Consider the following 14,972-nt stretch of genomic DNA (forward strand, 5'->3'; position numbering starts at 1 on the left):
TTTCCAGAAGAGGGATCAAAAAGGTGCTTATTTCAAATGAGGTTTAGTTCTTTGCTTACTAGTGGCTTAGAAATCGTTTCAAAAAAGGTAAAAAGCTTAATTGGCATTTGTGGTATTGTAATCCCATTGCTGTTTTTTCACATACTATTAGTCGCTAGCTTGTTTTATGTTTTAAAATTTGATTTCAATTCTAAAAAGTCTTATCTCTATTATTGACGTTTAAAATGAGGGTGGTAATTAATCTTTGAATAGTTTTGCATTACAGTTCTCGATGGTTTTGTATTACAGTGTGGAATTTTACATTTTTATTAGACTTCGAATATTTTTTTTACTTGGAAATTTGAATGTATTTGAAAATTTGGTATTATGTTTTGCATATATTTTTAAAAAATGGTTATATTTTATAGCTATTGTAGTTATATGCTATAAAAGTTTAATTAAAACCACTTATGGCATCACATATGTATTTAATTATCTTTTAAAAATAATTAAATTTTTACTGTGATGCTTTTCTCTTTCAGCAAAAACTTGTCGCCAAATAAAAATTATCTATCGCTGCCTAGAACAATTACTTTTGTCCTTACTGTAAACCTTATTTGTTATAGCCGGTCATTGAAGATAACATCAATTAATCCAAAATTATAGCATCCAAACACTTCAATCAAGTATTATTTGTAAACAAAAATCGAACTATCGTCTCGCGTTTCACCTTGTGAATGTGGTTTTATCTGAAAATAGAAATGAATGCAATAAGTAAATATTCATGGCAAAAATTCATTTTTCTTGTAAGACTGTTTCTAGGGCTTAAAAGGTTCTAGCAAGGTAATAGATAACAACACAATTTATAGATGTAATTTTTATTTCATATATTACAATTGCAGGTACCTATCGGAAGCAAATCTAACTTTAGATGACAACTCCAACTAAAACAATGCAATACCTTTTATTCTTTTTTTTCTTTGCTGTTATTTAGAAACTCGTTATATAGATTTAGTGGTTTCTATTACAGTAGATATCATTTACGGAATCTTATTGTTAAGTTCTCGAATCAAGATTTATATGCAAGGGAAAATTCTAAGATGAACCATATCAATTAATTTGACAACAAATTCACATACTTCATGATCCTTGAGACTTTTATGGTTATTTTACACTAAAGTCGTCTTCAGAACGATGAAGATCGCTAAGCAGAATTGAGGAGTAATATACTACAATATACATCACCAACAAATGGATGGTTTATTCACTTCATATGAAGTTTTAGCAAGTATTCAAACAACTTTCTTCAACCAAATGGCCTATTTCCTAGCGGTATTAATTAGGTGTTGTATGAAATATGAAAGGCACTCACCCAACATGTTGATGGTTCAAATTCCGTTTGGAATTTATGGGTAGATTAGGTGGGTGTGAGTTGGTTGTTAAAAAATTTTGGTCAAAAACGGAAATGTAAGTTGGGATTATGTGGTTTAAATGGTGTTTATATGATGTGAACAAATCCTAATCATAAGATCTATATGTAGCACATTGCACATCATAGTAATACAATATACGTTGCATCAAAACATAGGGATCAACTGATCAAACTAAAGTTTGCCTAATTTCATGGCCTCGTGATACATGTAAATTTATGTTGTAAATGACATGATTAATTAAGATGTGGTAAAATATTAAAAATCAGAAACTAAAAGCGTGCAACACATGAATCTTATAAAAGATAGCAAGCACAATATTAACAACATTCATTTAAAATGTTATCTTCTGACATTACATAAAGAAAGATATGCCTTCTAGTCTTGTGTGTGTTGTTACTAAATGCATGTACTAGATAACATTCCCATAGAAAGAAGTTTTGGTGACTACTTACATCGATCGTGTCAAGCTGCTAATTTGAACCTTAACGTCGATACTTGGAATTGTCAAAAGGTGCTAATGCCGATCATTGGCTGGAGCATATTGTAAGCTGTCAAATCGACCTAAACCCTACACCCGTGGTTTTGAAAATCTAACAGTTCAGTTTGAAACCATCACTAGATGAAACACAAGAATAAACATATATTTATTATAAATGCTGAAACACAAGAATAAACATATATTTATTATAAATGTTGAAACACAAGAATAAACACATATTTATATTATTGTCAGCATTCATAATATATAAACTTTCAAAAACAGGGAGAATGATAAATACATCGGATTAAATTGTTTGTAAAACCACAAATCTGACTTTTAAAAGATAATGAAACATATGTTTTATTTACATTTTTATATCTACACTTTTAAGTTTTAACTCAATATTAAACATCGATGCTTTAATTTTGTAACGACTTAGAAATGTCCATATCCACGCCCTCTCGGGTGTATCTCATCTTATACGAGTGCGGCTTAAAAAATAAGTATATGCAAGATATATTAACTGTCTTGGCTTTTGAATTAGAATACTTTCTATTCTTAGGATTTTTGCTTAGTTTTTATGTTCGAAATAGTTTGCCCCCACCCATACACCTCCCACTCTGTCTCTTGTTACCTAAATTAAGTTTTCAACTTTATGTGGATCCCTCGTCATCATGTTAGCAGGCACTGAAAAACAATGCGTGATCACTTTAGTCCCGAGTTTGTGCAAAGATATTTTTGTAAGTGACCTACATTGTCTGTGCCCACAAAGATTCAAGATTCAATCTTAGATCATGTTTTTTTATTGTATATATTTTTATTGCACCTACTTGTACATATGATTAGAGATAATTTCAAGCTCTTTCTTGATCCATGGAATATTTGATGATGGAATTGTCATTAGAGAATATTTAGAAGAAGTCGCCAGAGTAGGAAGCTTCGTGAAGGTTTATTCCTTGTATACATAGGGAGGCCATTAATGAGAGTAAAGCTTCTGGGGTGGGTGAGTGGGTGGGGGTTGTTAGAATAGACAAGGATTTTATTAGCCGTTGATCATGAGGAGAGATTCCCACAATGTTGAGTTTATACATATTCGTCCAAATTTAGGTGACATGTAGAGTAGCTCCTTGTTTAACCAAGTATGGATATTGCCAAACTTTTCTTTTCCTTGTTGACTTGCCAACATATACACATAGAGATGTGATTTTGTTCATTGAAAAAGGGTTACATGACTCGATTAAGGACATGGTGTTTTGTGGAGATCCTTTCTTGGACGCATCTAGTGTCGACTTTCTTATTTACCTATATGGCTTGGTGGTCTAAGGTTGTACTCAAAAATATATGATCCTTTTTATGTTTTTTTGGCCTCTAAGGCTAAATATTGGGTATTTCAAGACCATATCTTACGAGACAGTGATATATGTGGTGTAGATTCTAATTATGTTTGTGTTGTTACTTCATTTTCTATTATATGATTATGAGTTTCAACTTTAGGTGGTTTGACTAACAAGGACACCCTCCAAAGTCTGGCATGCATTAGTGAGCATCGTTTTAGTATAAAAAATCGGACATGGAAGCATATTTGTACGTGATCATTAGACAGAAAGAAGTTTTTGAGTGTCTATGAGCACCGTATGCTTAAAATTTATTGTCTATAACCTTCTCAAACCCTAATCACAAAAGCTATACGGATATCATCATAGTAGTACACCTTTGTAATAAAATTTAATGTATATTAAGACCAAAATAAAGAACCGGCTAAAACAACCATGACTTCCATTGAATCGAAAAGTAGAATATGTAAACATAAAGAACATATTGAACCGAAAAACCCGAATCGTGTTCAACAGGTGGTCATGCTTAATGCATTGTGTTAAAGTGTTGTGATATTTATATGAAATGTTCATGGTCTGAGTACAACAAAGTGAACAAACAACAATAACGAATACATAAATCTAAACAAAACGAATATTGCATCAACCAAATACCAAGTATGGCCAAGAATAAATAGCCATGAAGAGGATATCTTATCTAATATGAGAACCCCGAAACGACGATTATAAAAACTAAAATCGGAAAGAAATAATGATTTGGTGATAAACCTTTATATATTCATCTTTAAATGGCTCACCAAAAGCATATTTAATTCCATAATGAACTCCCATTAAAAAAAAGTCGAACGGTTACAAAATGTGTTTTCTGAATCACCCAAACCGAAAAGGTAACTATTTTTATGAATGAAATACTCAAAATTAATAACAACTCTTAAAAAAATCACCAAATATGCCCTAATTAAAACATTCCAATATGTTCCCATTAAATAACAATAATCCTTAAACAAGTTTCCTAAATTGATATAAAATCTCCTTATCGTGAAACATAAGCATGAAGTGATATATCAATGTCTAATGGATCAGTACACATATCACAAGGTGGCACCCATCCACTAAGTAAAGGAAATGATGGACTTATTGACATATAACCCAAGCACGTGCCAGATTTATAGCATGTGGCGGATTGATATTATGAAATGGTATATCGATCGGTCAAGAATAATAGACCTCTATGTCATGAGAAAACATCAGTCCCTCAGAAAATATGAAAATCACAAAAACTTAAACACTAAACTGTGGTTAGAAATTACCCCAACTTCTACCTTCAATGAACGTGAATGGATAGCCGAAACAATATTGGGACAAATTTCACTTCTAAAAATGATGTTTGGAATGTCCATCAACCAAAACCCGAAAAAGTTTACTTCTAGCAATGAAATTTGGAATGAATATCACAATTCAATTTTATCTTTACAACAACATTTTGCACGAATTTCTTGCAGAAAATACTACATTTTCTCTTTGGTTCAAACTAGAATCCATATTCATGAAAAAAAAAAGATATTACCAGTCAAATGCATTTAAATCGGAAGTTGTTTTCTACAGACGTTACAAGAAAGAAACCTTGTCAATTACATTTTCAGTTTCAAAGAGATAGTTTTTTATTTGGAAATTATGGAAGTCAAGTACACATAGAAAGATTTAGGTTTGATCCTATTATGTTTAATACTGAATTCTTATTTCGATTTCAGAGACACCATTCTTTATAGTCGTGATAAGCTCACTCTCAATGAGGTTTTTGAATCCTTTCATTCCATGGAAAAGATGAAACATATATTTTTATTGTTCGAGAAGCTCACAAGAAAATGGTGTATTCATTCACAACTTATCAAAATCTAAAGGGAAGCACAAGACTTAAATTTATAACAAGAAAGAAATGCATGAAATATCTAAATGCTAGAAGTTGCAAAATAACGAAAATAGAAATTGCTTAGATAAATACAAAGGTAGAGATGTGAAAATTTTACAAATTATTACCATAGAAGTAGTTCTGAATGAGAGGTTCTTGTTATTATTGGATGTGTCGACATCAATTATGAGTGGCTTCTTGATTCTGCTTGTACTTACCATATATTTCTACATAAAAATGGTTTGCCACCATAGAATCATTTAACAGTTTCAATTCAGTTCTTTGTTTTAATGACTCTTAATGCAATATTAAAGGTATTGACATTATCATATTGAATATATTCGATGGGAGTAGTAAAACACTAATAAATGTTCATTCCAAAGACAAAAAGAAACCTTATATCTTTAAGTTTATTTCTAGCAAGGGATACAAGTATTTAAGTGAATATGGGTATTGAAAATCATAAAAGGTTCTCTAGTTGTGATAAACCTTGATCAATGAAAGGAAAATTAATGTCCCTACTATGTACAAGGCACTACAATTAAGGGTTATAGTACACTTCAAATTTTGATCACCTTTCTCCTAATCCTTGCGAAATCGACAACTTCAAGTATCCCTTCCGCTTATGGATTTTTGAAATCCTTAGATATGCCCATCCCTTATTTTTTACCACTTCTACTAAAATAGATGTCGTTAAGATTAGGCATCATTAACTTGAAAAACATAAAAGGGTGAAATTCAACACTTTGGTTCACACCACCAAAATATTTTGTATTATGTTCATTCACATTTATGAGGGCATCGCAATAAAACTCTTGGAGGTGTTGATACTGTGATTACAAATACAATTTTAGTGTCTAAGTTTGCATTTTGCTCAAGCTTGTTTGATATTCAACATTAGTCTCTTGTGGTTGTGGCACAAGACTTGTATTTTTTTTAAGGGTTTGAAGTTTTTCTGTTGAAGACGAAATTCATCTCAAGCTGGAGTTCGGTAGAAGTGTGTGCCGAAATCTCCCTCTTTTACATGTATTTGGTTTCTTGGTTAATTTCAATGTTTTTGGGATTAGGAAACATTCGTTTGGTAGCTAGAAGTCTCTGAATTATTTTAGGGTTCTAGTTTTTAGTTAATTTATAAATATATGCTTAGCGTAATCACTCTAATTATCATAAAATCTTATCCCCTCTCCATCGAAATTACAATCCTTCTCTCTTATTCCTTTTATTAATTTTTATATGTATAGGTCCAATTGCCTTGTGGTTTTTCGCAAGGGTTTCCACCCAAACTTCTATGCTCTTAGTTGTTCTAGTTTCTTATGTTTATCATTATATTTCTTAAAAATGTCATACATAATTAACATAAAGAATGTAGCTTATACATTTAATTCTTGCACATGATTGAGATCATGACATAAACATGTAGTTATATAAAATAGAGGCTTGTCGACTAGCAGATGAATATACACACAAATGCAACCATATGTAAGATCAATAGGAAGAGAATAATAGAAAGTGAGGTTGCTTACATTTGATCTAAGGGGGCTCCTTTTCATTTTTGTGTTCGATAACGATGTTTCTTGTTTCCCGTTCCTGCATGCATGCCAACGTAACTCCAAAATTAGCATTCATGCGAAAGAAAATGAATGATCTTCAACAAAATCAATCATACTCTTTGCCATTGTTTATTTTCTTCCAACATCGCTTCTCGTCCCCAAGTGAAACTAATTTCTGTTAGGGCATCCACAATCCGTTGAACTCTATAGAGTTCAATGGATTGTCACATCATCCACTAAACATCTATACAACACCGCCTACAACCCATTAAACACATATTTAATCTTAATAACCACTTTATTGCTTCTATTGAACCATTCAATGATCATTCGACTCTACTCCATGTCATCACCCACACTCCATTCAACTTTTATTCAATCCTAGTCATCACCCTTTTCAACTTATACTACTTGCATTGTGGATGTTCTTATACCAATAGGAAACCATGTTGATTATCTTTATCTACATATAACTCATAATGTAAGATAAAATTACTAACATATGACATAAAACAAAACAGGCTTTATTTCTACTAAGCATAGAACGAGAAAATTAAATATTGAACTACTAAAAGTAGATTCAATAAGAACATAAGACTAATAGTGACCTTATGTTTTCGTGGCCTCCTGGTAGGCGTTCTTCTTCCACTTGGCTCCGACAAGATAGCCTGCATTTGCACCAAACAATCGGTTTAGCACTACAATCATATATTAGCCAAAGTAGATAAATATATAATTAGGAAAATAATTATATGGTATCTTAGTATATTTGCTCGCAGTCTACAAATACCTATTACATCTTTCTTCGGCTAACATTAGATTCTAATATGGTGAAAAACCTTAACCAGTGTATAGCTTGATATGAATGTGCAATATACCAAAAGTGCATCTTTATTAGTCATTGAATGAATCCAATCGATTTAAAAAAAAATGCTTTTATAGCATCTACAATGCCTTATATAACTATTTGAAATTACCATGACAAAGTAATTACCATTTGACTGTATCACTTATTCCATTTAATCATATTTAAAAGTTGAGAATTTTTTATTTTGTGACTAACTAATCGATTTTGTTAAATATAAAAAATCAAAAGGAATGTTTTTAGAGAAAAACATCATTAAAAACTTTTAAATGACACAAATATATAACAATTAAAAAAAACAAACAATTATATAATAATTTAATGTCTTTTATTTGTATAACTATTTTTTGAAACGAAAAAACTAACATACTCCTAAACTGCTCTTTAAATTCACTTATGTCCATGATTGGACTTTTACCCTCAACCTCAAGGAGGGATGACAATACCGGATATCGTTGTGTTAAAATATAACTATATTTTTGGATCAAAATCAAACCAATATTAAATACGATTTGTGCTTAAAATAAAACAAATTAAATAAGAATGTTTTATTGAATATTTTAGATAGATGGTGATAGATATATAATTTTTTAAGGAAAAAAAAAAAAACTCTTAAAAGGTTTTACGTTGGTATTTCAGTATAAAAGTTTTGTTTTGTTATTAAGTCTGCGGCGTTAAATTATGCAACGAACATAGAAAGTTAGAATGTATTTATGTAAATAAGGACCCTAGCTAACAGGAAATGGTTATTTCATCATTTATAAAAAATGAGATGTATCAAATCTTCTGATTCAATATGTGAAAACCTCTATTGGAAGGGTAATTCGGTCAAGAGGAAAAAAACATGAATTACATCATCACCGACTAGACCATTGAATTGGTGGTTTTGCATGGGTGGAGGGTAGAATTATGAAAATTTATGAGGGTATGGTTGATCATTTTTGTGAAATAGAAGGGCAGTCATGATCATAGAAAACAAGAAGAAATCCGAAAAACAACACTGCAACAAGAAGCTCAATGACAGAAAAATTATACCAGTACCGGAAAAGAGAGATTTTCAGGCGTTACACACCTTGGATCTAGAGGCATTGGAACGATTCAGGCTCCGTCGACCGGACTTCTCGAGGTTGCTGGTGGAAGTTGCACCCCTATTGGATACCAAATTGGTAGAGCCACCAACAATGACTTCCGATCTGGCGGTGACGGGACGAACTTCCGTTCGCCTGGAACGGGGCTGGCGGACACCCCAGTCTATGTAAAGCATTGGTGCGTCCTGCTCTGGTGCTTCCGACATCGTTGGTGGTGGTAGTGGTTGAGGCATTGGTGGTGGTGGTTGAAGCATCTGTGGTTGTGAAACTTCTTGATGGAGTTGAAGGAGGACATGACAGACCAAGGCGTTGTCGTGGACAGCCTTGTCCACCCATGGATGGTTCACCATTTTGTTGAATTTGAGAATTGAGACTGAGGAGAAAGGCGATGGCAAAGGGTGGGGGTTGCTTTTTATAGTATTTATTACTGAGACGTGGCACTGAGTAACCTCCACTAGCAATAGTAGAACCACTTTCACTTTTGACAAGTGGTTTCTTCTTTTTCTCTTTACCTGGAACAAATTTGTCATTAACTTCTTTATAGATTGATACTAAGTACGACATTAAATTCACATATTTAATACTAGGACAAAATTGTCATTAACTTCTTTATAGAATGATACTAAATTCTCATTTATTTTTTTAGTATAACATTAAATTCTCATATTTGATATAGAGAGTAAATTACATAAATCATCTTTATAGTTTAGAGTAGTATATAATTGGTTTGATTTATAAACATTTGATCACTGTATTTTTTTTGTTCGTATTTATCATTTCAACTTGTTTAACAGTACACATTCGGTCTTTATAACCGGCTACTTCAGGTAAACCGGGAAAAATGACTTAATAGGGTAATATATTTCTCATTTTGTACACATTTAGGTGTTGTTTGTTTTTTCTGAGGCAAAATGTTTGCAGTCTATGGACCACATCTGTAGACCTTTGCAGTAGAAGAGGTGGATCGAACGTTTGCAGTCTGAAAAAAGAAGACTGTTTTTTTAACATTTGCATGCTACTAAAATAAACTAAAATCAAAATAAACTGATTTTTTTAAACTTCTAAGTGATATTTTAATATTTTTATGACCTTGTTATAAATAATTAGTAAATCTATATCAACTTTTATGTATTATTGTATAAAAAGTGAAAATGAAAATGGTACAAATTAATGTATATATTTGATAAAAACCAACAATTTTGGTCGCAGAGTTATACCTAAACGTTGTAATTATGAATCAAAGAATTTGATACATAAATAGATGGATATAAACTTCGATTTTTTCAACTAAATCAATTAAAAACGCATCATAAATATTTTCTCATGAAATTGAAGATGCTGTAGTAAATAATGCTTTATAAAATTTGACACAAAAAATATAAGAATATATTATGATTTTTTTCATATTTATATAAACAACTTCAACGACCATTATTGTAATAAATCTTTATTTATAAATTTGTCAAAAATATCATGTTTGTGTCATTGAACCCTTTTTTTAAGTATTGTAACTTTTTTTCTCAAATTGTTTATCATTAATAAAGTTGGAATAAATATAAAAAAAACTAATAAATAAAATAAAAATATATGTGTTTTTTTAGGCTAGAAGATGTCTGAAAATGTTAGCAGACGTTGGTTCACATTTGCGCCAAGAAGAGGGCGCGCAAACATTTTTAGGTCTGCAGTCTTAAAAAAAAACAGTATGTGAAGGCTAATATATGCGCGTGTTCTGCGCAACGCAGACAGAAGATGCCAAGAAGATCTGCAGACAAAAAACAAACACCACTTTAGTCTTTAATATTTTTTTTGCACATTTAATATGTAATATTTTTTTGTTGTAAAATAACTTCTTCATACGATCTCAGATTTTAATGATCTTTATATCTACGTGTTCGTATTTGTTGTGTTTTGAACGTTGTAACTTCTTCATACGATATCAGATTTTAACGATCTTTATATCTTCGCTTTGTATTTGAGTCTACTACTATTTTTGTTTAGATTACTCCCGTTAAAATGTGATATATTTTACTTACGACCTTTATGTTGGATTGCGTGTCTAAGTCAATAATTAAATTGATATATACTTAAATTAAAAGCAGAGTCCATTTGGGTTGCTCTCAAAACTAGTAATGACAGAATGACTTTTTGGAGAAAGAGGTTAATTTATTGGTTTATTATAAGATTAATAAATTGTAATAAATGATTTATTAATATATTATGGGATTAATATATTAATTAGAAATAGTATTATTTAATTAATAATTAATCATAAATTAATCGAAATTAATTTTGGGATTAATTGGATTAATTAAAAGTAGAAGGACTAAAGGTGACAATGTTCAAAAGTTGAGCATTGAAGAATTCCACAACCTTCCCATAAGGGGGACAGTTTTGGAGTATGGTTCTAGGGTTTTTTGAAGGCCTTAAGAATCCTTAGGGAGCAAGAAAAGGGATAAGGGTTATCCAAGGAAACCTGTATTATCCTAGCCTCCTTACTCAGCTATATAAACCCCTTATGGGTTCATAATTTGGCCATCCCATTCTAAGAGCCTTAGAGCCAAAATTCCTTCTCATATCCTCTTTCCTCTAAAGTCTTATATTGCTAGGGTTTGTGTACAAACCATTAGATGCATGGGATTTCTAGTGCTTGCTTTCTGAAGCTTGATCAAGAAGGAATTGTTGATTATTTACTACAATAATCAAAAGGTATGTAAACCCTAAAATCCTTTATGAATTTCGACAATAGTTGATTACTCCTAGGGTTATTGATGTTCAATTGTTTGTTGCAAATCAATAGTGAAAACATAGATCCTTTAGGTTGCATGTGAACTTAGGGTTAGGTTTTTTCCACCACATTTTTTTTGTAACCTTTAAAACCTATCACTTTATATACATGTGTTCTTTATGAATGTATGTATGAATGTTTTTTTTATTAAATTATAAGTAAATATATATTACTTTTTAATGTGAGTAATCTAAACGAAAATTGTAGTAGACTCAAATACGAATGTATGGATATAAAGATCGTTAAAATCTGAGATCGTATTAAGAAGTTACGACATTCAGAACAATAGTAGGCCTCATTCATGAAACCACACTATAAGAGTGGTAATAGAAACGGCCTATAAAATGACCGTTGAATGGGTGTCCTTTTCACCCGCCGCTTCTTTGTGTGGTGGAGGGTCGTTAGCCGAACGAGTTTGATAGGACATATTCACATTAAAAGTATAATATATAAAGTAGTAGAACCTTTTATAAAATCTCACTCTAGTTACTTTAGGAAAATGTGAAATTGTATGTTAATCCATGAAAACACACATCATTTCTGTGTGAGTCGTTAATGGAGTGTGTGTTGTTAAGCGACACATTAATGTGGGACTACAAAGATGAAATGATGGCACATACTCGAATTTATGGTTGTTAATGGAGCGTGTATGGTTTACTGACACGTCAATGCGAGACTGTAATGGACCTTGAGCATGTCACACAGGTTTGCATGGTTATTCATATCTTATTTGTGATCCTCAGCATCCCAATAACAAAATGAAGAGCATAATCAGAAATTAAACATGCCACTGAATAGTTCAATGAATCTCAAATGATCTAGGAATTTCATACTAGATTGAAATCGGTATTTGCATAATAACTAATTAATATTAATATTGGTTCTAAGCAGCCAATAACAAGAAAATCTCCAAGCTATAAGGCATCTTAATTATTAGGCAATTCTATTTAGCAATCCTAAAAAGATCCATAGCCTATATAGTATATACTAGCATGTATTTCTAACCTTTCACATATCAACAATCATAACAATATGTATATTTTGGGAATCACTTTCCTTTCCGAGCTTTGGCTGACCATACGCATCGCATTCTTTTCTTTTGAATAAAGTCTTTTTGCTTAACAAGATTTGTTAATATATTCAGATCCATGGTTTGAGTCTAGAATCACACGAGTGTTCATCCAGTTCACTCAAACTAGAGCTCCGATACCAACTTGTTACGTCCCAATTTTCAACCCATATTTTTCATTTTTACTTATTTAAATATATCAGAGTTATGGTTATATTATGTGGAAACATGTTGTGAATGTGCGTGTGTACAGTCGAACCTTTCCCTTCTCACGAAGTAGCTGAAAAATATTTATAACAATTGGGTAAGTGTTAGGTTTATTGAATTCCCCAAAATACCATATACATGCATACAAACAATGGCTCACGATCTGCCAATAATATGTGTATTTAAGACTTACGGCCTAGCCATTTCGTCTTCAATACGGGTCTACGCGTACTTACAGCCTACATGTCATTTCTTCATCACGGGTCTATGTGTACTTACGGCCTACTTGTCATTTCGTCAACACGCATGCCTATAGTGTAACACTCGTTTTAGTTATATGCTAATATGTTATATTTGAAGTTTCCATTTTGGGTGGCCACGGCGTGGTAGATCCTCACCACAGCATGGTGATATTTTTATGACTGTAAGATTTAATGACCCGCTACAGCGTGGCAATAAGTGCCACGGCGTGGCAGCTGATTTTGGTGAAACCCTAAATTCTCGTGTTGGACCCCTATTTAAAGGAAGTGATGGCTAGGGTTTCCTCCACCCTCAACCTCCATCACCTCAAAAAAGCATCTTTGTGAAACCCTAGCCTTCCTTGTGGAGTATTGAGCTCTTTGTGGTGTTTTGTTGCATTTTGAATGAAGAAATGGAAGGTACTAGCCACAGGATCAAGCAAGAACTCCTTTCCATCCTTGGAATCATTCTTTGGACCTTTTTGTAAGTCCTCAAATTTCTATATTGATGACTATTTGGCTATAGATCTAGTTTCTTAAGCATATTTTGGTCCATAAGAAATGTTTGGTTGGTTTTATGTGTTAAAGGTTGCAACTTTATGACTCTCCTGAGTCCCATGAAAAATATTTCTTGTAGATCTAGGTTATAGTTGGGATTATTGACCTTGCATGAGTTTTTGGTCACTTTTAGCTCCATTTGACCTAAAAATGGATTCTAGACATGCATTGGACATGCTTGTCTATAAAGCACCCACCTTTATGCTAGATCTGGTATTGGAAACTCTTCTGGAGTGATTGGGTTAAGGAGTTTTCGAATTAAGGGATTAATGATTAAATTGTTGTTGTATTTTGTCTTACCTAAACCTAGGGTATGATATCTTTACCTCTTTGGGTGTCTTAATGGATAAAGTTGGAAACTTTATCCATTTAGACCATAGAATGGACCAGATCTGAGCTTTGGAGCTCTTAGAATCGAAGGAAATGGCTTAACCCATTAAGTTATTAGAAAACCAGTGCCCACGACGTGGCCTTGGGTCGCCAAGGTGTGGCGACTGGGAAATGCTTGTCTTTTGTTTTGAATGAGAGACACGGGCTGGTCATGATAGGCCATGACGTCGCGGTTGACAAATTTCAGCGTTGACCGTTAACTTTTTACCAGTTTGAATTTTGGTCAAACTTGGGTAGAATTGAGTATGTTACTATATATTGGTCTCACTTTGGTTTTTAGGAAGCTTGGGTTGGCTGTGATATTGCTGAGATAGTTGTTGAGCTTTTATTGAGTAGTTCAGGTGAGTCTTCTCGATGTACTTGTGGCTCGAAGGCACCAATGTCCTCCCACTGGATTATGTAGGATACCAGATGTCTTTATGATGCTTGGATGGAAGACCCCAGGGGTAGCCCATGGCATTTGTATGAAACATCATGGGGTAGCCCATGGAAATTGCATGAAAGACCATAGGGGTAGCCCGTGACACTTGGATGTTAGACCATGGGGGTAGCCCATGGCATTTCAAGGATAGACCATGGGGGTGGCCCATGACACTTGGTTGTGAGACCCTGGGGGTTGCCCATGACATTCCAGGGAAAAGACAATGGGCTAGCCCATGGCACTTGTATACAAGACCATGGGGGTAGCCCATGGCAATGTATGTATGGTATGTAACTCACTAAGCTTTATGCTTACGGTTTTGTGGTTAAATGTTTCAGGTACTTTTGGTTTTAAAATGAAGGGCCCGGCTTGATCGCACTGCATCCGCTGAAGATTTTATTCCGCAATGATTGTTTATGATTTTACTTTGATGTTTTGAGAATAATTTTACTCTATCATCTTTTGGGATAATGATTGAATGGTTTTGACTTATTTAAAATGAAAATTTTACTCAATATTTTTGGGGCGTTACAATTTGGTATCAGAACCTTGGTTTGAGGGATTCGAGCGCACTCTCGAGTGTGTCTAAACTCAAACTGAGGAATAGGTAATCTTTTTGAAAGAAAATAAGATTTTTACAAAGAAAAAAGGGAGCGATGCGTGC

The 14,972-nt window shown here is 32.9% G+C and overlaps 1 protein-coding gene across 3 annotated transcripts; it reads right to left on the bottom strand.

Annotated features, from left to right (window-relative positions):
- Positions 1 to 643: 643 nt before the first annotated feature.
- LOC145110871 (uncharacterized) lies at positions 644 to 8,998 on the bottom strand. 3 transcript variants are annotated; one of them, XM_079047188.1, is made up of 4 exons: positions 8,624 to 8,998; positions 7,295 to 7,354; positions 6,660 to 6,723; positions 644 to 728 (listed from the first exon to the last, which is right to left on the bottom strand). In XM_079047188.1, exons 1-3 carry the CDS (start codon positions 8,987 to 8,989, stop codon positions 6,667 to 6,669), a joined length of 483 nt encoding a protein of 160 aa, XP_078903314.1. In that variant the 5' UTR covers positions 8,990 to 8,998; the 3' UTR covers positions 644 to 728; positions 6,660 to 6,666. The 3 variants fall into 3 exon arrangements, with proteins under 3 accessions (XP_078903314.1, XP_078903312.1, XP_078903311.1); XM_079047186.1 differs by lacking the exon at positions 644 to 728 and adding an exon at positions 5,711 to 5,814; XM_079047185.1 differs by lacking the exon at positions 644 to 728 and having other exon boundaries at positions 6,577 to 6,723.
- Between the last annotated feature and the right edge of the window lie 5,974 nt (positions 8,999 to 14,972).

The sequence above is a fragment of the Lactuca virosa genome, chromosome 5 (assembly GCF_052849685.1).
Source record: "Lactuca virosa cultivar CGN04683 chromosome 5, Lactuca_virosa_CGN04683_v6, whole genome shotgun sequence".
NCBI lineage: Eukaryota > Viridiplantae > Streptophyta > Magnoliopsida > Asterales > Asteraceae > Lactuca > Lactuca virosa.

Excerpts from the sequence above, each read along its gene's own strand:
- LOC145110871 (XM_079047188.1), bottom strand. The coding sequence starts at position 8,989 with ATGGTGAACCATCCATGGGTGGACAAGGCTGTCCACGACAACGCCTTG. Across the intron at positions 7,355-8,623 it reads CCAATGCCTCTAGATCCAAG|GCTATCTTGTCGGAGCCAAG; the intron begins GTGTGTAACGCC and ends GTGCAAATGCAG. Across the intron at positions 6,724-7,294 it reads GGAGGCCACGAAAACATAAG|GAACGGGAAACAAGAAACAT; the intron begins GTCACTATTAGT and ends GCATGCATGCAG.